The following is a 23,707-nucleotide window of genomic DNA, read 5'->3' as shown; positions in this document are numbered from 1 at the left end:
CTCACTATGTGTTAACAGACCTCTCTGCATTGAATCATATCTGTTATTAACCTCTGTCTCTCTTACACAGCATGTCTTTATCCTGTCTTCCTTCTCTCACCCCAACCGGTCGCAGCAGATGGCCCCGCCCCTCCCTGAGCCTGGTTCTGTTGGAGGTTTCTTCCTGTTAAAAGGGAGTTTTTCCTTCCCACTGTCGCCAAAGTGCTGCTCATAGGGGGTCATATGATTGTTGGGTTTTTCTCTGTATCTATGAAGCGCCTTGAGGCGACTTTTGTTGTGATTTGGCGCTATATAAATAAAATTGAATTGAATTGAATTATTTTGTTTTTCTTCCTCCCTGCCTCGTCATGTTTAATTAGGTTGAGCTGTGTCTCCCTCCTGTGCTCGGTGTAACCACTGCTCTCCATCCCCTCGTATTTCCAGGTGGTTCTAGTTTCTTGTTTCTGGTTCGTGTTATGTTACAATTTGTTTTCCCAGTTTAGGTTGAGGGTCGTTTTCCTGTTGGTTTTGTTAAACCGTTAATAAAGGCTTTAAACACTCTCGTGCATCTTTGTCTGTGCCTGGGTCCACACCTCTCATCTCCACAAACCGTGACAAGTATTACTTGTATTTTAAGCTTGATCGGGACCAGAGATGGGCAGTAACGCGTTACTTGTAACGTGTTGCTGTAATCCGATTACTTTTTTCAAGTAACGAGTAAAGTAAGGGATTACTATTGCAAAATCGGTAATTAGATTACCGTTACTTTCCCGTAGGAATGCTGCGTTACTGCGTTACTAAAACCGTGATTTTTTGCAAGAATGTCTCATGACAGTGACGTGAACAGCTGTGTGCAGATCAACAATGGATCATATATCGAGTGCAGAGAGAGTATGAGCGTGCAGCGTTTAAAGCGTGGAAGTACTGACCTTACTTTGAGTTTGATTCCATAAAAAGTGACAAAAACATTAGTGTCCGCTGTGCGTGGGAAGAAAACTTCTTTTTACAGCGAAAAAACCCTAAACTTCCAAACAAGCACCGAGTAGCTACAACGTAATGCGCAACTGACCGCGGCACACCTGCACCAGGGTAAACCTCCGCCTACCGCAGTGCTGCTTAATAGGTGAAAATAGAGCAACAGGACCGCTGAGTCTTTGACTTTATTTATTTTCTGCTGTGTTTTACTTGCATCTATTTGAAAGACTGAGTGTAAACACAAAAAATATTTTATTTTATGTGCTGGAATGTGCAGAAAATAGGTTTAAATGTTAAACTAATTTATTCAAGTCAGAGAATGTTGCAGATAATTAAATTTTTGCTTGATGCATAAAGTTAAAAGATTAAAACTAATAAAAGAAGTTTTAAAAAGAGACTTTTCCATTTGATTACATTTTGTATGATGGATTATGCAGAAAAAGTAGAATTGGGCTGAAAGATCTATCGCTTTATCACCTCTTCAGGTTGTAAATCGGGTTTTTAAAAAGTAACTAATTAACTAAGTAATTAATTACTTTTGAAAATAAGTAATCAGTAAAGTAACAGGATTACTTTTTTGGGGAAGTAATCAGTAATTAGTTACTGATTACTTTTTTCAAGTAACTTGACCAACACTGATCGGGACTTTTTCCTAAACCTGATTTTGTCAGGCTACGCTGTGTGGCAGGCAGGATGTAGGACCCAAATGCAGGACTCACAAACACGAAAGGATGAAGCCAAAACAGCAGCTTTATTGAGCTGTAGCAAAAACATGCTACAAACAAAATCCAAGGACGAGGAACAAAGACACTAGGAAAGGAAACTGGGAAGCTAGAAACTAGGTGCGAGGACGACAGAGGACCATGCAGGAAACACATGGGAATGGTACGACACGACAGACAGAGAAAAACACGGGGCTGAAATACACCAGGGAGAAACCAGGGGATGGGAAACAGGAGGAGAGCACAGCTGGGAATACACAACAAGGGGAAGAAAACCTCGATGCACTGACACAGGACATGGGACTGTCAAAGAAACACGAGACAACCACAAAGACGCAGACTAGACACTGAGACGGGGACACGACTGAGAGGGGACACAGGGGGAGCGTGGAAACAAGAGTGGCAAGACGAGGAAAACGAGAAAGGCAAAGCAACAGCAACCAAAACCCACGAATAACAACACTCACAGAATAACTAAAAAACACACCGAACACTGGGTCACAGGTCCAGTGTTTGGTCGCATCCAAACAACTTGTTCCATGGTATGCTGTTACGTCTGTGAGCAAGCTTTCTTCCATGCTTCGTGGGACTATAACTGATCCACCTGATCAGTGATGCAGAGTTGACATGGAATTGTTTTTATGACACTTTTATTAAAAGGATAAATAAACATACATCCATGTGCAAATGTGGAGTCACATACAGAAACTGTCATGATCCTGGGTCATGTTGACCCAGCGCTCTTAGTTTTTGTGTGTTTTTGTATTTTGTTCTTTGTTTATGCCATGGTTCGTGGGTTGTTCTGTTAAGATGTTGCTGCTTTGATTTCCCCTGACTTTACCCCCTGTGTGCCCCCTCTGTGTATGTGAGTCCTCGTTCCCCCTCCTTGTGTTTTATTCCATGTTTTCCTCAGCCCGTTATGTCCGTGCTCTCCCCCTGGTCTGCCTCTGTGTGCTTCCTGCTAGAACACTCAGATCTGCCACTCAACTACTTCTGACCCAACCCAGATCTCGACTGAAGTCTCGGGGTGACCGTGCGTTTTGCTCTGGCTGCCCCGGTACCCTTCCTCTCGACCTCCGCGCATCTGATTCCATTGCACTGTTCAAATCACGATTAAAAACCCACTTATTCAATCTTGCCTTTCCCTCTAGTTAATATTTCTTTTATGATTTTATATCACGCACTTTTATGCTCATTTAAATTCTTGTTTGCTCTGTACCTGTTGCTTTCCTATGTATTAGTGACAGTTATCTGCTTGCATATTTAGTACTTGCTTTGGTCCTATTTCTATTATCCTCCTCATATACTCTATTTTACTTGTTAAGCACCTTGGCATACCCTTGGTTTTTAAGTGTGCTTTATAAATAAAGTTTATTATTATTATTATTACTTTGATAGTCTCCCGTCAGTTTGCTCCTGCCGTGTCTCGTTATGGTTATCAGTGTCACCTGTGTTCCCCGTGTGCTCCCCTCGTTAATCCTCTGTGTATTTATGTCCACGTCTCCCTCAGTTCAGTGTGGCGTCGTCAGTGTCTCTTCCCCGAACCTGTGTGCCTCTCTCTGTGCTCCCTCAGTTTAGCTTTCCTAGTTTAGTTCTGTTTCTTTGTGAAGCCTGCTATAAAGCAGAGATTTTGAGTTCAGCTTGTCTCCGTGAGTTTTGCCTTTGGGTCCTCATCTGCCTGCACACAGCTAGTTCATGGGGCGATCGTGGCTCAAGAGTTGGGAGTTCGCCTTGTAATCGGAAGGTTGCCGGTTCGAGCCCCGGCTTGGACAGTTTCGGTCGTTGTGTCCTTGGACAAGACACTTCACCCGTTGCCTACTGGAGGTGGTCAGAGGGCCCGGTGGCACCAGTGTCCGGCAGCCTCGCCTCTGTCAGTGCGCCCCAGGGTGGCTGTGGCTACAATGTAGCTGCCATCACCAGTGTGTGGATGACTAGATATGTAAAGTGCTTTGGGGTCCTTAGGGACTAGTAAAGTGCTATATAAATACAGGCCATTTACCATTTATTTATTCATGACAAAAACAATCTTTGGTTTTCTCCTCAGCTCTCCAGTCTCCTCAAAAAAAGATGCTCCCTGGGCTCAGGGCAGAAAAACTACATCTGAGGCCGACTGGCTGATTTTTAGAAATCATTCAACCTCTTTAATTAAAAGGTCGGAACCAGAATTCTGTCTTTCAAAAACGACTAAACATCTGAACAATCCTACAAAATTCTGGAAAATAATAAAATGTTCTTAATCCTTGTTGTTTAACAGAAAAATGATACATTTTAAGCTGTTTTAATGAGCATTTGTTTCTTCAGGGTCCAGATCTAACATGCTTCATATATTAATAACAGACACATCACGGGTACAGCAGTCCTTTCTCCCTGCAGCACGGACTACACTGCCCATCAGGCTACAGGCTTTGACGGTCCATTGTTAGAGTGAATTGTTAAATGTTGTCATTTTTATGCTTACCATCTCCACATTGTTTAACTCTGTGTTGAAAGGAATTCCACTGTGTGAATTCCACCTGCATACACACACACAGACACACATACAGTGCCTTGCGATGCCTGTAACACTCTGCCTGTTGCCTACATATTAAACATTTTTTGAATAATAATTAAAAAAACAAACATGTCTTCACATCATTATGTGGGCTGAAGTAGAGGTGACATGGGCTGTTAGATTGAGACACAGACAGCCTCTTAATGCATGTTTTGTTTGGGTTTCCACCAGCGTGGAATTACCAAAAAAGAGGTGATTTTCATATTACCTGTATTTCATATGTTCAGCCGAACATATAAAACGGGAAAAGACCGCAGTGTAATCCATTTATTTCAACAAAGTAACTGTATTCTGAATACCACCTTTTTAAACGGTAACAACGGTAACTGTAACAGAATACAGTTACTCATATTTTGTATTTTGAGTACGTAACACTGGTACATGTATTCTGTTACTCCCCAACACTGTGTAAGGCTGCGATCATGTCGTACTTGTCAGCGAGAACACATGTGTCCACGCTGCTGGGTCTTCTTCCTCTTGTCTCCCAGTATCCAATGGAGTTCCTCTGGGCTCCATATTAGGACCATTGCTCTTTTTCTTTTTACATAAACAACTTTTGTGATAATTTATCAAACGCTGCATTCCATCTTGGTACAATTATCTACTGCTCATCTCCTTCAGTAGCATAAACCCTGCAGTTTCTGCTGCCTTTGATGTTGTTCAGTTAAAATGGTGTTACATCCAGATTAATCCAAGGTCATGTTTTTCTTAAATGGCAAAGAGTTGTTAGCTACATCTCCTAAGACTAAAAGCATTCAAGGAACTGAAACTGATATTTTCTTAAAAGTATCAGGGATCATTATCGATCAGAGTTTGTCATTTAAAACTCACATTCAAAGGCTTGTGTCAAGGCTGAAACGAAAACTTGAAAACACTTGATTCATGCAACCTTTTCACATTTATTGGATTACGGTGACCTGCTTTTATGAATGACCTGCCCACTACCTAAAGAGGTGGGATACTGTCTACCATTTATGTTTTATTACTGGCTGTGGAAATCATGTACATCATTGTCCTTTGTACGCTGCTGTTGCCAATTGTCCATCTCTGTATATTCACAGACAAAGTGGAGGCTCGAGACCAAAAGCAGAGTCAAAAAGCGCATAAACTATTTACAAGGTTTATTCACAAAAGGAGCAAGACTCAGACTAGAACATGGATTTAAATCAAGAAACTAGACAAGAGCAGTAATGGGTCAAACGGGACAACACTCGGGCACAGGGAGCACAACGAGGACACGGATGGGAAACTCTGTAACAGAGGAAGGAGTTACTGGGCAGGTAAATAAAGTGAATTAGCTTCTCACGTGTGCACCACTTTGTGTTGGTCTTTCATGTGGAATTCCAATAAAATTGATTCATGTTTGTGGCTGTAATGTGACAAAATGTGGGAAAGTTCAAGGGGGCCGAAAACTTTTGCAAGCCACTGTACTTGCAAGTGAAAACCAGTTGATACAGGAGGGGGTAGCCCTGAGAGTGTCCTCGTGAGAGCCGGAGGTCCAGAGGGAGGCGAGGTCCAAGAGAGGCCCGACAGGCAGGGGGCAGGCTAGGGAACGAGGTGAGTACGAAACCTTTGGTGAGCTGACTGTTTGGTATAAGAATAAAGTTACGTTGAAACCAAGCACACCATTGTTGTTCTTGTGACATTACCAATAAGTGTGATGTGTCACATGACCCTCTTCCTATTGGAAAAACAAAAGTTGTATCCAAGATGGCCGACTTCTAAATGGCCACCATGGTCACCGCCCATCTGGAGGAGTTTGCCCCCTCACATATACTAATGTGCCACAAACAGGACTTTAATATCACCAACCATTCCCATTTTATTACGGCGTATCCATATAAATGGCCCACCCTGTACTTCCTCCTTCCTGGATGTTTGACTCTGTTGGCCCCTTGATTGTGGAAATAATCAATACTTCTCTTTATACTGGCTCAGCTCTCAGCTTTTTAAACAAGCTGTTGCTGAGCCAATATTAAAGACACCAAATTTGGACCCATCTGTTCCAGTCACAGCCAATATCAAAATCACCATTTGTGTCAAAGATGTGAGAAAAAACAGTTGCAGAACAACTGAACGACTTTATGGAGAAAAAGTGTTTTGGACATTTTCCAGTCTGGTTTCCACAAACTGCTGTGAAACTGTGTAGTGACATGTTGATGGCAGCAGACTCTGGTACTCCGTACTGGTTATACTGGTTATACTCTGCCTTTGATGCTGTTGATCACAGTATGATGGTAAACAGGTTCAAAGACTTGTTGGGATTACTGGTGCTGTTTAGCTCCCATTCTCTTTTTCCTTATATACTCCCTCTACTCCAAGTTATCAGACAGTAGTATTCCTTATCATCTCCATGCTGATGACATTCAGTTATTCTGTTCTTTCAAAGCTTCTGACTTTTAGAAATGGTCTTCTTTAAATAATTGTGTCAGAAATCAAATAATGGTTAAATGATAACATCGTCCAGTTCAAACAGAAATATTGCTCGCCATCACATGATCTGTTCTTTAGGCTCCTCCATCACAAATGTGGGCGTCGTATCTGAGAGCTGAGTCTGTGTGAGAGTCACGGTTCAAACATCTGTAACCTGTGCTGGTGTCAGAGGCTGAGGTGATTCTTCATGCTTTGACTTCTTCTGTAACGTCTTTTTACTGGTTTCAACCAGTCAGCGTTGGATCGCCTTCAGACTGCACACGACGCTGCGGCACTAACAGGAGGTCACATGTTACTCCAGATTTGGCTTCTCCTCGTCGGTCGTTGGTAAATTTGAGGTTTCATGTAAAATGTTAGTTTGAGCTTTTCGAGCTCTGCGCGGTGAAGCTCCCCAGCTGATCTCTGACCTGCTGAGGCCTCCTGCTTCTTCCCGAGCACTCGGGTCCTCAGGTCAGAGGTCGCTGTCGGTCCCTCGTACTGGGTTCAAACCCCGCGTGGGTCGTCAGGCACGAGGCTGTCGTCTTTACGCCGTGCACACTCCACTGACTCGTTTACAAAGCAGCTGAACAAATACAAACAAGCTTTTAATGAATTTCCTCATGTTTTATGTTATTTAGTTACATTTGTGGTTATGACAGTGCTGGCTACATACATTTGACTTACTTTGACCTCCTAGATCAAACGAGAATATCCTCCCTGCTGCCGCTTTCTCCTGAAAACTGGATGAACCCACATCCAGTTTCTTTTCACAGTGCACTTTTTGAGGATGAATTTTCTGCAAAAGCCCAACGTTCGGCCGTGTCAGGTAACGTGGCGTCTGAGAGCGTGGCAGGAAGCGTGGCAGGAAGATGCTGACCCACTTAAGTCGCTCTGACAAATCACCACGCAGGTGAATGCGCATTGTTAGTAACTCCAGGCTCCCGTTGCCTAGGTAACAGTGTGACACAGTAGTGGAACTGTTCCTTTGCCCCCACTCGTGACTTCACCTGAGGATTCACCTGCTGCTGGTCACTTCCTGCAAGGATGGCTCCTAAAGACTGACCCTGATGTCACAGTGATTTTAGCCACCGACTATGGCCGAGCCCGACCGACCGGTAACCTGAAAGCTTCACCTTCACGTTGCTCTGCAACACTTGCATCAATGCATGCTGCGCACTATCACTGCCACAGACAACAACCGCTCCTTGACACAGGAAGTACCTCCACCCAGCGCTAACCGATCGTGGCTCAAGAGCTGGGAGTTCGCCTTGTAATCGGAAGGTTGCCGGTTCGAGCCCCGGCTTGGACAGTCTCGGTCGTTGTGTCCTTGGGCAAGACACTTCACCTGTTGCCTACTGGTGGTGGTCAGAGGGCCCGGTGGCGCCAGTGTCCGGCAGCCTCGCCTCTGTCAGTGCGCCCCAGGGTGGCTGTGGCTACAACGTAGCTGCCATCACCAGTGTGTGAATGTGTGTGTGAATGGGTGAATGACTGGATATGTAAAGCACTTTGGGGTCCTTAGGGACTAGAAAAGCGCTATATAAATACAGACCATTTACCATTTAACCCACCCACTTCCATCAGAGGAGCGTGACCTCTAACACCGCGTCGTAAAGATCGATCAGAGTGATTATGGATCGTCTTGTCAAATGAGTTTATTGATGAAACAAAAAAAGGTAAGTAACACATCAACGCTCTGTCTACCATCATTTACAATTGTACTTATGGAGGTCATACAGACTCTAACCATCTACAGTCACAACCAATCATGAGCTCTCGGCCCAGGTTCAGGACTCCGGTCGGGGTCGGATCTTCATCTCCGTGAAGCGAAGCGAGTACTGCCAACCAGTCCAGCTGGACCACTCCACACCGTCAGCGTAGGAGGCGTGGCCTCCTCTCAGGTACTGCCCATTCAAGTTGGAGGTGTGGCAGTTCCGGTACCACCACGCCCCCTGGTAGTACGCCGCACAGTTGTTCTCTGATTGGTCCTGGTCGCGGTCTTTGGTGGTGAACCGCATCCCCGAGTGCTTGAGGAGGGAGTCACCTGCAGAGAAATACCCGGCTGTGTACTGTGCAGTACTGTGTGGTAATCTGTGGTACTGTGTGTTACCGCGTGGTACCTGCAGTCCCGGAGTACCCGTCCACAGTCAGTGGGTATCCGTCCTCCTCGGGGTTCACGGAGTCTCGACCAACGGAGAATTCAGAGTACTGAGCGAACGCTGTGGCGTTATCGAAGTCTGCCATGTCGATACGCAGCTCGGAACCACCTGACCTGGTGAGCGAGTAGATCCTCTGCAGACCTGAGAGAGACAGCCAGGTGTCACTGTGCTGCTTTCTAAACTGTGTGCTGGACACTGTCTTTGTGAGGACCAGTCTCACCGCTTTACCACGGGACCCATCAACATTTTACCTGAAGTTCTACTCGGTTACATGACAAAACACAAAAACACCTTTGAACACGTTACTCTCACCTGAAATTAGAAAAATAAAGAATAATAACAAAACTTTCCCACCTGACTGTGGGAACAACCAAGGTTAAAGATTTACTGTGAAAAGTAGAAGATTAAAGGTGTCATTTCATGAAGCTGCTGCTGATGTTGCCCAGCTGCGATCAGTTTTATTAGAAACCAGCCCAACCGTCATCACTCAAACTGATGACAGCAGGTCCTGAAGTTTTGCACAGCTCCTATCACGACGTTTGTTTTTGCCCCGGGCTGGTCAGACGTGGTTGGGTTAAACCCTTCTTTAATTATTTGAATGTGAAATGACCCGACAAACAACTCAGGAAATATACATAAATACAAAGAATAAAGAGTTAAACATAAAGAACACCATGCTTGGCTGAAGCTTTAATACATCCAGTTTGAGGTACTTTATTGAAGTACCGCTAAGTTTTGTATCGAGTATTTCTGTGGTTAGTGTTTTTTATTTAAATATGTTTCTTTCTCTCCTAAATCATCCATTTAAAAACTTTAGTTCTCGTTTTCTTGATTTAAAACATTAATCCAGCTTTCTGAAGTTCTTCTTGGACATTGGTTACTTTTTTATTCAGTTCCACTCCAGTCCTTGTACCTGACCATATTTACAGGAATGTTTTCTTTGTTAAGCATCTAAAAAGTATTTTAGGATGATTCTCAAAGCTGTGAGCTGACAGCTTGAAATATCTCAGCATGGTGTGCAACGTGTGCTCAAAAAAACCTGAGGAAACTGGATAACAGTGTCCCGTTGTTTCAGCTAAGAAGGATAAAGTTCAGGTTCCTGTGTGTGCACTCAGTGAGTAATGGCCCCCACAAACACAGGAAAACCAACGTGTGTGTATCAGACCAAGCCAGTGCTCTCCAGTCGTTGTCCCAAATCCGTCCCTGTAAGCCTCCCATCCTCTGAAGAAGTTCACCGAGCCGTCCTCCCTCCTCTGAATCACCTGTACGCACACACACACAGGTGTGAAGCCTCTGACAGGTACATTATCAGTCTTAATTAAAGAAACAGTCATGCTGATAAAATTAATCGGTGTGATTGATGAAGTGTGATCAATGTTCCCTCTAATTTTTCACGTGTCTGAGCGAACACACAAACTCCCTGAGCGTCCCTTGGACCACTGTGAGCAACAGCAGACGTGTGCAGTGTGGTCACGCCAGCATCCAAGTCACATGGTTTATTAAAGTAATCAAATTACAGCATTTATGTTAGACTACTTTAAATTAACTGCTTCAGCCCACTTACAATGAAAACTTAAAACAATCTTGTTCATGACCTGTAGCATGTTAACACTACTGGAAGGAAAAATAACTTGAACTCCAAGTTTGAAAACAAAACTTTATTTATTTTTTCATAAAGCTCTGACTTGTATTCTGAGTCTGTGGTCTGTTAGAGAGTCTGTAACTCTGTCTGCAACATACAGTAAACAATGACCAATGCTGGGCAGTTAATTATATAGTTACTTCTTCAAAAAAGTAACTGAGTTATGCAAACAACAAAGTGTTTTGCAGCTGTTTACCTAAAAATGCAACCAAGGTGTTTTTAAATAAACCTTTCAAACTATTTACAGAACAATCAGCTGTTCTGCATCAAATCTGATGCCACACAAATTATTTGTGCCGCTCCGCCGTCACTCCTAAAACTTCCCCCCGTTTCTTAACAACTAGATGCCACGTTGCCATATCATTTTTTGATTGGTCGACATGGTACTTTTTTTGGACGAATAGGAAAGGGAGAGGGGGTGGAGTTTGTTTTTGCTCACAGGCTTTCGAGCGTTTTCCTTATAAAACGCCGTTTTTACCGTTTCTTCCTGCAGTAAATATAAACAACGACAGTATTCAGGAAGAAAACAAACATTGCAGATATTTTATCATAACTCTGGTTTTACGTGGCCGATCAACACAGTTTAAAAACTGGTATAAAGTCCACACTTTGTCCGTCAGTTGTTCGTCTGTGCTGCTCACATCTCCAATGGTTGTACACGTTGTCATTAACGTGGCTTCACTCCACATCAGCCGCTTTGCTAGCTAAACACCGGTGTCGGCACATAAGGACGCTGTCAGAGCCTGTCAGCCACGTTGATCAGCTGCGTATATACGAATGTGAATCGCATCATTGGCTGGACTGTGGGATAAGGTGGCATCGTTCTGATCCCATACGGGAGCAGCCAGTCACTGACTAACACTGCAGAACAGGATTGTTAAAGTTTTCATTTTAATTTCAATTCAGGTTAGATTTTTCTTTGTGCGCAGAGACGTGCCAGCAGTGCGCAATTGCGCACGCACGCAGCTTAGAGGGAACATTGGGTGTGACAGGATCTCCTGCAGGTCTCCTGTATGCTAAGCTAGTCAAACCGAAGCAGGTGTCTAACAAGCTCAGGCTGACAAACGAATTAGCACCTAGGTGTGTGTGTGTGTGTGTGTGTGTGTGTGTGTGTGTGTGTGTGTGTGTGTGTGTGTGTGTGTGTACCGTCCAGCCTCCTCCATCTGTGCTCATGTCGCAGTAAACCATGAAGCCATTGGGGTCGTGGGTTGGAAACACGGAGTAAACGCCATCCTGAGAGACACCAGATTTCAGGATGTCGCTGCAGTCCCTGGGTCTGACAGCTGAGGGACAGGGGAAATGACATCATCAGCAACACAGGTGTGTCTGTGGAGGTCACTCTGTCCACCTGTCAGACACACCTGGACTCAGGTGACAGCTACTTATCTTCTTTATTTGTGTGTCATTCATCTGAAATCAACAGGTCTGCATGCACAGTCAGTGACTCACAGGTCAGTTAGTGTGTTAGATAGCTGTTATTATACAAAGGCTCGTCGATAACATGAAGGCTGTACCACAAACACACAAACTCGAGGAGGCAGTCTGAGCCAAAAACACACAATCCTGGAGTTTTGGACTTTTTTTGCCTTTCCTGTCTGACACTGTACCGTCCAGAACTAGTCCCAATAGATTTGTGTTCCCACACGGACCATTTTGGCTTTTCGTGTACTCGTCCACGTGATTTTCATAGTTTATTCAATCTTTATTATTTATTTTACTTTTTAAGTAATTATGGTGAGAACGGACAGGACCGAGGGACGGGGAGGAGAAAAGCGAAGACAAAAGGCTCATTATAACCGAGGACATCACTCAGTTAAATATGTGCATTTGTGCTATCACTCTGAAGTGACGTTTGAGAATTCAGGTTAAAATGTTTTGTGTTCAAAATGTTGCTGTACTGTGAAACTGAACTATATCCATCCATCTATTCATCCATCTTCATCCGCTTTATCCGAGGCCGGGTCGCGGGGGCAGCAGCCTAAGCAAAGAGGCCCAGACCTCCCTCTCCCCAGCCACCTCCTCCAGCTTATCCGGGGGAATACCAAGGCGTTCCCAGGCCAGCCGAGAGATATAATCTCTCCAGCGTGTCCTGGGTCTGCCCCGGGGCCTCCTCCCGGTGGGACATACCTGGAACACCTCACCCAGGAGGCGCCCAGGGGGCATCCTTGTCAGATGCCCGAACCACCTCAGCTGGCTCCTTTCGATGTGGAGCAGCAGCTGCTCTACTCTGAGCCCCTCCCGGATGGCCGAACTTCTCACCCTATCTCTAAGGGAGAGGCCAGCCACCCTTCGGAGGAAGCTCATTTCTGTCGCTTGTATCCGCGATCTCGTTTTTTCGGTCACTACCCACAGCTCGTGGCCATAGGTGAGGGTAGGGACGTAGATCGACCGGTAAATTGAGAGCTTCGCTTTTACACTCAGCTCCCTCTTCACCACGACGGACCGGTGCAGCGTCCGCATTACTGCAGCTGCAGCGCCAATCCGTCTGTCGATCTCCGGCTCCCTTCTCCCATCACTCGCGAACAAGACCCCGAGATACTTGAACTCCTCCACTTGGGGCAGGAACTCATCCCCGACCCGGAGTGGGCACTCCACCCTTTTCCGGCTGAGAACCATGGCCTCAGATTTGGAGGTGCTGATCCTCATTCCCGCTGCTTCACACTCGGCTGCGAACCGTTCCAGTGCGAGCTGGAGGCCCTCACCCGATGAAGCCAACAGAACCACATCATCTGCAAAAATCAGAGATGAGATTCTGAGGCCACCAAAGCGAAAGCCCTCCGCCACTTGGCTGCGCCTAGAAATCCTGTCCATAAAAATTATGAACAGAACCGGAGACAAAGGGCAGCCCTGGCGGAGCCCATCACCCACCGGGAACGAGTCCGACTTATTGCCGGCAATGCGAACCAAGCTCTTGCAACGGTTATATAGGGATCGAATGGCCCGTAGCAATGGGCCAGACACCCCATACTCCCGCAGCACCTCCCACAGGACACCCCGAGGGACACGGTCGAATGCCTTCTCCAAGTCCACAAAACACATGTAGACTGGTTGGGCAAACTCCCATGCACCCTCAAGTATCCTGGAGAGGATAAAGAGCTGGTCCAGTGTTCCGCGACCAGGACGAAAACCGCATTGTTCCTCCTGTATCCGAGGTTCGACTAACGGACGAACTCTCCTTTCCAGCACCCTGGCACAGACTTTCCCAGGGAGGCTGAGGAGTGTGATCCCCCTGTAGTTGGAACACACCCTCCGGTCCCCCTTCTTAAACAACAACAACAACAACAACAATCTTTATTTATAGAAAGCTACTCAAGGACAGAGCTAGATCATCATTTAACTCAAAATAGATCTGGATGTCGTCGGCATAATAATGAAAAGCAATGTGGTATTTCTCAAAGATAGCACTTAAAGGAAGCATATATAATGAGAACAGGGTAGGGCCTAAAGATGGGGACCACCACCCCGGTCTGCCAGTCCACGGGTACTGCCCCTGATCTCCACGCAACATTGCAGAGGCGTGTCAACCAGGACAGCCCTACAACGTCCAGAGCCTTCAGGAACTCGGGGCGGACCTCATCAACACCAGGGGCTCTGCCACCAAGGAGTTGTTTAACTGCCTCAGTGACCTCGCCCCCGGAAATTGGCGGGTCATTCCCCTCATCCTCAGACTCTGCTTCCTCCTCGGAAGACGTGTCAGTGGGATTAAGGAGGTCCTCGAAGTATTCCTTCCACCGCCTGACAATTTTCTCAGTTGACGTCAGCAGCGCTCCGCCAGCACTATACACAGTGCAGGTAGAGCACCGCTTTCCCCTCCTGAGACGCCTGACGGTTGGCTGAACTATATACCATTCAGAAATGGTTCCTAGTTACACTACAAGCTGTTCATCCTGCCTCCCTTTTACTATTCATGCACTTCTCGTGAGTGCACGGGGATCTGCCACCGTCGGGCCCCTCTGAGGCCGTCCCCAAACCAAGGCCTCCATTCAGGCTCACGCCATCTGCCATGATCTACTAGAAATGCTGTCAAAGTAAAAATGAGGACGTGGTACGAGCTGGTGATTTGGGACTTTTCTGGAATGTTGGACTTTTGCTCAGATTTTCAGTCTGCAGACATTTTTTTATGTATCTGTTCAGATACAGATTCTGATTCACTTTGAAGGTAAAAACATTTATTTGTAATATGAAGCTAAAATTTAACATCATAAATGTTCAAACCAAAACTTTGTAACAAAAATGGGAGACAATCGAGCAGGAAATGTGTAAACAAAAGCAGATTTCAAATGTAATGAGCCAGCTGGGAAAATGATGGAAATTATTCTGAAATGTAGAACATCTACCTGTGATTCACCTGTGTGTGCGCGTGTGTGTGTGTGCGTGTGTGTGTGTGCGCATGTGCGTTACCTCTGAGAGTGCTGTCTTTGCTCAGCTCGCTCTTCAGGCTCCTCAGACTATCTGTCTCCCTCTGCAGGCTGAGCAGAGAATCACTGAAACCTGCCACCAACTTCAACACACCTGAGTGATTGTCAGACATCACCTGTACAGGTACACAAAGAGGGAGGGACTGTTTAGTAATATAAGACCAGTAACAACAACCTAGCTTTGCCTTGCTGCCAAAGGAAAGGAGATGACAGAGGACTTCAGGTTGATCAGAGCTGTACATTTGAATTGTTTCAGAAGTCTCTCACTCAGAACATGCTATATCATGTTTAGCTGGAAGCTAGCGAGCTAACTTCTAACAACATTAAATGTAATAAATTCTGTTTTCATGGATGCCTGGATGTTAAACTTAATTGTTACACCTGGTAAAACAGCAACGCTGATCATTTTATTAAAGATGAAAGAATTTAGACAGTTTTTAACTCAGTGATGCTGCAGTGTTCGTTTGACTTTGGGACCTGAAGCAGAGTTTGGACCTGGAAACAGCTAATGACGTCAGACTTAAAGACTGGATTATGTATTCTTTTGTAATCCATATGTATCTATATCACCATGACAGATGCCTCATTTGTGTACAAACTCGATATTTTGATATTGTATCAGTTTCGTGTCTTATTTAATGTTGCCTAGGGGATGTCGGTCTTCTCTTTCATTTAACTTAAATAAAATTGCATTTCACTCTCTTCCAGCAGTGCATTCCTATTTCATTCATTCAATTACATTTTAATTACTTTGATTCATACCTTGACGATGCGGCTCTGTTCACTCTGCAGTCTGTCCAATCGTTGGTCCAGAACACCTTGGCCTCTTTTCAGCGAATCAGCTTCCACTCTCAGGTTGTGGGTGTGGCCTAATAACACCTTTAGCTCCTCCTCCAGCTTCTGGACAAATCCGTGGTCCTGCCAATCATCTGCATTGTAATTGGTCAGCGCCCGTAGCAGCGAGCTCTGCAGCACCTCCCATCGGAGGAAGTGCTCACTAAAGTCCGGACAGTTTGGGTCCAGGAAGATGCTGATTGGCTCTCCGTCTGCAACACGTGACACTGTCACCAGGGGCCCAGACTCTTTGGGATTGGTTGAAACTACAGATGAGGACACTTCCCCCCTGTAACCATGACAATCCCAGATTTATATTTAGACAGGCAGAAGGAAGGAAAGAGAGACATGTACAGGTGTGTTACCTGCTGATGAAGGGTAGAGGATAGTGGTTCAGGTACAAGATGGCAACTGTTGCTGCAACAATGACTGCGATGATGACCAACGTGCCACCAGACCATAACAGGAAGCTGCACACCTTCTACGAACACACACAGACAAACGCTAAGTTACAGATAGCTGTTGATAGATAGCTTGTAACATTACCTGATAACGTAATTTGGATCAGCACTGAGAGTTTACCAACCTCTAAGGAGGGTCCATATTAGCAGACAAACTAGCACAAGCAACATTAGCCAGAAGACGACAGCTCAGGGTCATGTGATGCTAAAAACCGAACCATCTCACCGGGAACTGAATCTCCTGTTGCTGGATTGTGATTGGATCTTACTAATTAGCAGGTATCTGTGTGTTTGTGTGATGAAGTCTGACAACCAGGCTAGTTAGCATTAGCTGGTAGGCAGAGGTGGGTAGTAACTAATTACATTTACATGAGTAACATTTAAGAAAAAAGTACTTTTTGGAGTAGTTTTACTAGACTGTTGTCACGGCTGCCAAGGCGAGCCGTGTGGTGTTGGAGGGAGAAAGGACCCAAAATGCAAGCAGTGGATGATAATGCTCGTGATGTTTATTTACAAAGTGGAGTGGTGGCAAAACAGGCAATGAGGGAGGACAATAACTAAAGAAACCCAACCTGAGAAGATACCAAAAGGGATGCAAGGCAGAGAGCCGCAGACAAGGAACAGGACACCGTGGAACACAGAGTAACGCAGGAGAACACACAGGGCTTAAATACACACACCAGTAATCAGGGGATGAGAGACAGGAGGGCAACACAGCAGGGAGAAATCAGAGCTGACGGGACAGGGGGAAACGTAAACTGAACACACTCACATCAGACAGAGACCTTCACAATAAAACAGGAAACTCACAGACACAGAACCAGACAAGACACAGAACTAAACAGACAGATTCACAAGCAGACAGTGTGACACCATGGACAGACGGAGGGAACACAGAGAAGTGGGAGCAGGCAGGCAAAGAACAGAAACCTAACAAATGGCAAATCACCACAGCATACATACTCGGAATGAACAAAAGCATAAGGAAACACAAAACACTGAGTCGGCAGGCTCAGGACCATGACAACTGTACTTTTTACTTTTACTTGAGTAATATTATTATGAAGTATCACTACTCTTATTCTGGCTACTCAGTGTGAGTAACATCAGTGGATGAGTAATGAACACGTTTTAACCAAAAATGCAGGCGACAGACACAAACCTGCAGGTTATAAGTCAGACTTGTTGTGTTAATGTTACTCTCTGCTGTGACATTTGCAGAAGTAATATATAAATACTGGGGTAGATAATGTCTACCTGCCCTAATATTTCTTTTTTCTGCTTAGCTTTATTATTGTTTTGTTGCTTTTCAGTCTTTAAAATGTGTCTGTCTGATTATCTCATTGTTAAACATTAAATCAGATGTTATGATCAGTTACTGAGTACTCAAGTAGCCTTTTTTACTAAATACTTTTTCACTCTTACTCGAGTAATTTCTTGGATGGCTACTTTTTACTTTTACTTGAGTAAAACCATGTTGTGGTAGCGCTACAGTTACTTGAGTACAATGTTTTGGCTACTCTGCCCGCCTCTGCTGGTAGTTTATTACTCTCTCATCCAAATGTGGTCACTTCCTGAAATCAAAACCAACATGGCGGCGGCAGTCATGACGCTCCGTGTTAGGGCAGTGCATTTTGTGTGCAGCTTCCTGTCAGAGCGTGTGTGAGGGTTAGAAGTAGAGATGGACCGATCCGATATTATGCATCGGTATCGGTCCGATACTGACCTAAATTACTGGATCGGATATCCGAGAGAAATAAAAAATGTAATCCGATCCATTAAATATCAAAAAAGCACCTCACAAAACTTGCGACACGGCGTAACTCGGCTCATAACCGTAGCACGTCGGAGCAGTATGCATCATGTGATAGAGCGGCTGTGTGTGTTTGTAGCCTCGCTACCAAATCAGCATTTCATCTCCGACAAAGTTATCCCCGAGAGAAGTAAAGCAAGTGTGTAAGTTCATCTCTGAATGTTTGTAAAGCATTCCAGCGTTGAGCTTAACAAACGATATATGGAGCGACTGCCTCTTCTTGCTGCTACTTCAATCACGAAACTGATCAATGATCAGCTGATCGTCTCTCTTGTTTGTTTTTGGCCCACTTTGCACCAGAAAGAGGAAACCAGCAGCTGAACAACAGCAGCACGTTTAAGCTTGATAAGCTGTTGTTAGAATTTATTTAATATTACTTTCTACACCAGGATCTTTTTCTACAGCTGACGGCTGGTAACTGTGCAGGGGCGGATCTAGCAAAGTTTAGCCAGGGGGGCCGATAGGGCATGAACAGGGAAAAGGGGGCACAAAGACATACTTTTCTTTCTTATTCTCATTTAAAATGTCGAGCTTTTAATAAATAATTATCTGAATCTTACACCCAAAGTTTTAATCTGATATAAAATGTATAGAAGTCCATTACTGTATATAGTAACTATTAAGTCTAATATACCCTAGTAAGCTATAGTACTTTTTCTTTGGGAAGATACCATCTGTGCAGTCTGCAGTTCTGTAGAAGAAAGATGTTGAATCTATTTAATTATTCTTGAAAAATAATTTATTTCTGTGCATTTTTTTTTCACACTGCATCAAATTAAAGTTGATTACGTCGATTAAGCATCATGAGGTGGAGGGTGGGGGGTGGTTCCCTTTTTTTTTTTTTTTTGCTGGGAGTTTGCAACCCTATTAGTCAGGTTGCTTACTCTTTAAAATACCAGAATAGGGAGGATGGAGCAGGTTTAAGTTTATTAGATTGACCAGTGTTGCTGATCTATGACATATTTTGTTGTATTTTTTGCATACAGTATAACAGAATAGCTTTAGTGTTGTTGTTTATTTAAACTTTAGTATGAACTTATACAAAATGCAGCAAGATATTCAAAAAACTGTTTTATTGATTAAAAAACACTATATCGGATTCATATCGGTATCGGCAGATATCCAAATTTATGATATCGGTATTGGACATAAAAAAGTGGTATCGTGCCATCTCTAGTTAGAAGTGGCGTGAAGATCCTGTATGCTCCTGCAGGGTGTAATCTGCAGTAAAGCCGACATATGCTGAAGATTACTCCTGCGCTGATCTGACAGTTTAACTCCAGATTAACACGACTTAACTCTGCGCGGCTCTCTGCTGTCTGAGCCAACGCAGCTAGGTGCTAACGGCTAACGTGGAGATACCTTGTGCTTGTTTGGCCGCTTGCTGTCGAGCTCTGAGCTGCTGTTGTTCATGATGGTCCACCGATCATTCAGCATCATCCTAGAACACAAACACAGTCTGAGGTTATTCCTCCGCTTACCTCCTCAGTGACCCCTTCCTGACCCCTGATCCCTGACCCCTGTCCAGCTCCTTTTCGGCGTCCCCAGAACTTCATCAGTGACTTCACTGAACTCTAAACCTCAAACCTTTCCTGAGACACCTGCCCATTACCGGATATAACCTCAGCAGTGACAGACCCCTAACACTTGACCTCTGTAGTGACGTGTCAGACCTCCTGACCCTTTTAGGGTGTTTACGATGGCACCATAACGGGTTCATTAGCAGCAGATGCTCCTCAGTGACGTCCTGAACCTGTGCTAGGAAACCAGCTGCTCACTTGGCGGGTTGTCCTTGTTTTCCACTGACGTGTTGCCAGTGCCCAACCTCAAACCTGTGCAGGTGCTTCCACTAAAGAAAGCCTGCTGGTGTTGGTGTGTTGACACAGCACCACACATTTTGACAGATTTTACTGTCAGTGAGGAGCTAATAGAGGAAACAGATTCGTTCCAAACACTGAGCTGGTCTTTAAAGGCACCACGTTAGAGAACAAAGTTCAGAGGTCATCTTTGCTTTAATCCAGCAGATCAACACCAACTTTGAACATGTCACTGTGACAGCACAGCCTCACGACTGAGCTCTGAAGCCTGAAAGTCAAAAACAGGTGATGCTATTTGTTCAAACAGAAAACAGGACAATAAAATCCAATTAACATCATTCATCCCCAAAGTTGGTAAAATCATGTGTTCTTACAGCAAAACATGAAACAACCAGAACACAAAGAAACATAACAGATAACACACAAACAGAAGCTCAAACGTTTCATAAATATAAATGCTCTAATGTGAATCCACAGTCTGAGTGTTTAACCCATGACCTGCTGACCATGTGATCGCACGCTGACATCAGTAATCAATAACTCACCTGTCGGCCGCCAACATTCAAAAATTCTAAATTCAAATCACTGTAAACTTTATTGCCTCTCTGCTCGACGACGCCTGGCACGTTCTGTCATCCTCAGAGAGAGAGAGAGAGACCATCTGCCAGTGGGCGAGCAAGAGGGCGGGCGAGGGCAAGAGAGAGAGACCATCTGCTGCCGGGAGGAGCGAGAGACCCTGGCTCAGAGAGAGAGAGCGCTGATCTGATCGGCTTTACCGGCTGGAGGCGGTCACAGTGCCACCTCAGGACTGAAGTGTGATTGCAGCTCACGCTCTGAGCACGCTCAGTCTGAACCAACACATGACACACAGCTCCCTTATTTCCATTCTTACTGTTGGACTCTGAGAGCAGCTTAGCATGAGTCACAGTTCAAAATAATGCTTCTTTCTGTGACACCGAGCCCTGCTGCAGATGTAATATGTGAACCAGACGACATGAACTCTGACTGATGCTAGTTCACAGGTAAGCACGGCCTCGGTCTTACTGGGACGTAGTGCCGGACAGTCACTCCGGGTTAAACAGACACAGAGTCGAGCGCTTATCCAGTCGTCCCACTGAACGTGATCAGCACAGGACAGAGACTGAATGATGCTAAAGGAAGAACGTACACAGAGAAGGTGAGCCAGGCAGAGCCATGCTCGTTCTAACAGAGGACAATGATGCCAGCCAGAGCCTGAAGACAGTCAGCTGAGGGGCGGAGCTTCTGTGCCTGAGACGACCATATAAGGGCTGAGACTGGCAGAACATGTCTTAAGGTGGCTTCTTTGGTTAAATGTGCGAACACGTTAGCGTGTCTGCCCACTGTACCAAACTGAATGTTGCATCAGGGGACCCGCTCTCTGTGACATCATCCAGACCCTACACTGTGACAGCTGGGACAAACTGAGTGTCCAAAGGCGCCGTGTGTGGCTGAGATGTGGGGTGATCCTCTGGTGGACACCGAGCTCCTCGTTATGTTTGAAATGAACCGCAGACGCGTTTGTTTCCTCCTCCTGCAGCCATCTGTGTGCTGACCTCTGACCTCCACATTCTTCTTAGAAAGTTCAGCACTGGGAACTTATTGAACCCATTGGCGTGTCCACAGATTTCAGGTCATGTGGTTAGTTTCCTCCCTCTGACATACTTGTGGTTACCGTGTTAATCACATGCTGCGCTCTGATTGGAGGAGCTGCTTCCACATGTTGACCCCCCCATTAATGACTAACGTGTGTGTGTGTGCAGCAGGCAGTAATGTGACATTGAATGTGAATTTCATCTCAACCACACAGGAAATCAGGCAGGGCCCTCCAAAGTAAAACTCTGTGCCTGTGACTCAGGCTCTGAAGCCACTGCTGCACATTATAAACTCACTGAGCTGCTCTGATTGGACAGACTCGTGCTCTTCTACATGTTTGAAAAGGAGGAGACAGATGTTTCCAGTACAGCAGGTTGAGCAGGAGCTTTCATTCTGAAAGAGCAGACAGGAAGCAGGTGGGTATGCTTGCTGGAAGCTGACAAGGTTAAAATTCTAAGCTGTTTGAATTTCTTTCCTTCAGAGAAGCTGAAGAAACAAACAGAGACAAAGAGGAGAGACGTTGGACTGCTGCTGCTCTGGGGTCAGTCGTTAGGGTTAGTTAGCTGGTTACACAGTTGGATAGTCAGGTTGGTTAGCTGTGGAGTTTGTATGTTGGACAGATGGACTCGGCTTCTCTCTGCAGCAGAAAAAGGTGAGACTGAACCTCAACATTAGGAATATTGTAACTTGAAAGGGCTCCAGGAAAAAAAACGTCAAAAGAAATGAAAAATCTAAAGTTTGAAAAAGAAAGAAAAAAATTCAGATTTGGTGAGCAAAGAATCCAAACTGCTCTGAAGTTACCTCGATGAGAAGAAAGTTGGTCGTACAGAAAATGCAGGCTGAACCCTGGAGTTACTTTCTCAGTCCACCTTATATGAAATGTATCTTTCCAATCAGTTTCCTGCAGGAGTACGATATCCTGCCGATGGTTTATGTCTGACCCATCCGCCATTTAGCAATTAAGCACTTAGTTTGCCCAGACCTGTAGTGTAACGGTGCCGGGTTCCCATCTGTTGTCCTCTGTGCATAAAACGTGTTTAACAAAGAAACAGAAATGCAGACTCTGAGAAACATCCCCCCCAGCACAGGGCACATGCTAACCTCTGTGAACATCTGACCTGAATTAATGACGATGGCGTGCAGCTCTACACGCATCCTGTCGGCTCACGAACCAGTGGAAGGAACATGACCAACCCTAGTAAAGCTCAAGAACCTAATACAGCCATGTACATGTACACACACACAGCTCATTCTTATACAAACCTCCATATATGCCTGGATACTCATTATGGGCTGTGAATGTTAACAAGATCCATTTAAAAACACGGCTTGCTTGCGGCTATACCGACCTGAGATATTAAATTCACCTACATCTGATGAGCTTTTTGTTGCCATGATGCCAGGTCTCTCTTGGAAATGAGATTTTTAATCTCAATGCGATTTTTTTACCTGGATAAATAAAGGATTAATAAAAAAAATGAGCTGTCATCTGACCGTGAAGAAGCTGACCCCCCGGTGTCTCTCCTCTTTCATTCTGCTGGCCGCCCTGAGCTCCGTCTGTTTGAAAACTTTGTGATAACGGTCCAAAGCTGAGTAGACGGATCAGCCGGGCCGATCCTGTGAGCTGCTCGATGACACGGGTCGAGGTAAACTGGTCACTTCAGAAGCCCAACCCTAACCTAGGAAATGGCAGAACTTGTGACACCGAAACACACGCACACCCGAGCTGTTACCCAGCTTCATGCGTCTGAGGCAGCGGCTGTTTCTCCACCTGCTTCGTTCCACTCAGTCTGCACAAACAGCTCTCAAATCATGTCAATCGGTAACTTTTCTACTGCTTTTATTTTGAGTGCCGTTAATCATTATAACTGGTTGCAGTGCCCAGAGCTTTCCCCAGCACAGGTTTCGACATCCCCACGCAGATAGTTGGAGCTGGGTGGGCTCTGGTTCATGCCAGATAGCAAAGGAGACCTTCATTCTCATTGGCTTCTTCACCTCTCAGTGTCTGGAGTTTCTTCTGGTGACAGAAGTTACGCCCGTTTCCTGACCTTGTCCCTCCAGACTGTCACTACCTCAGCTCGGACAGCCAGTCAGGGTGGAGCTTAGCCACGATCTCCACCATCAGCAGCTAACAGCTGGTGTTTGAAATCAGTTGTTCTAGATCCTCCTAATGCTGCTCCTCGTGAAGCATTGAAAGCGATGAGTGAAAACGTATTCAGATGTTTTATTAATGGCAGATATCAGGGCTCGTGTTATCCCTGCTGTTACCAACCATTCCTCTAACAATGCTGCAGGGCAGGAGCACGATGCTAC

General features: G+C 45.1%; 2 protein-coding genes across 5 annotated transcripts in view; one reads left to right on the top strand and one right to left on the bottom strand.

Moving 5' to 3' along the window:
- Positions 1 to 8,283: 8,283 nt before the first annotated feature.
- On the bottom strand, positions 8,284 to 23,148 carry LOC146658304 (fibrinogen C domain-containing protein 1-like). 3 transcript variants are annotated; one of them, XM_085426716.1, is made up of 9 exons: positions 22,889 to 23,148; positions 19,326 to 19,404; positions 16,055 to 16,170; positions 15,618 to 15,978; positions 14,839 to 14,971; positions 11,584 to 11,720; positions 9,961 to 10,057; positions 8,757 to 8,936; positions 8,284 to 8,680 (listed from the first exon to the last, which is right to left on the bottom strand). In XM_085426716.1, the coding sequence occupies exons 2-9, from the start codon at positions 19,401 to 19,403 to the stop codon at positions 8,424 to 8,426; spliced, it is 1,359 nt and encodes a 452-aa protein (XP_085282842.1). In that variant the 5' UTR covers position 19,404; positions 22,889 to 23,148; the 3' UTR covers positions 8,284 to 8,423. The 3 variants fall into 3 exon arrangements, with proteins under 3 accessions (XP_085282842.1, XP_085282843.1, XP_085282841.1); XM_085426717.1 differs by lacking the exon at positions 22,889 to 23,148 and adding an exon at positions 22,196 to 22,849; XM_085426715.1 differs by lacking the exon at positions 22,889 to 23,148 and adding an exon at positions 20,326 to 21,561.
- LOC146658303 (regulator of G protein signaling 3-like) overlaps positions 21,838 to 23,707 on the top strand; it is a 31,505-nt gene continuing 29,635 nt past the window's right edge. The window contains exon 1 of one of the 2 annotated variants that reach the window (XM_085426709.1): positions 21,838 to 22,046. In XM_085426709.1, coding sequence (XP_085282835.1) covers positions 22,015 to 22,046 — 32 coding nt within the window. In that variant the 5' untranslated portion in view covers positions 21,838 to 22,014. The remainder of the gene's footprint in view (positions 22,047 to 23,707) is intronic. The other variant, XM_085426711.1, reaches the window with a different exon arrangement.

This window comes from Rhamphochromis longiceps, linkage group LG12 (assembly GCF_057381845.1).
Source record: "Rhamphochromis longiceps isolate RC_006_pf linkage group LG12, R_longiceps_female_GT1.1, whole genome shotgun sequence".
Classification (NCBI taxonomy): domain Eukaryota; kingdom Metazoa; phylum Chordata; class Actinopteri; order Cichliformes; family Cichlidae; genus Rhamphochromis; species Rhamphochromis longiceps.
This window is presented reverse-complemented; position numbering and strand designations above follow the sequence as displayed.

Coding starts and splice junctions, on each gene's coding strand:
- LOC146658304 (XM_085426715.1), bottom strand. Junction 11,721..14,838: donor CAAAGACAGCACTCTCAGAG/GTAACGCACATG, acceptor CCTGTCCCTCAG/CTGTCAGACCCAGGGACTGC. Junction 8,681..8,756: donor CGGGTACTCCGGGACTGCAG/GTACCACGCGGT, acceptor ATTTCTCTGCAG/GTGACTCCCTCCTCAAGCAC.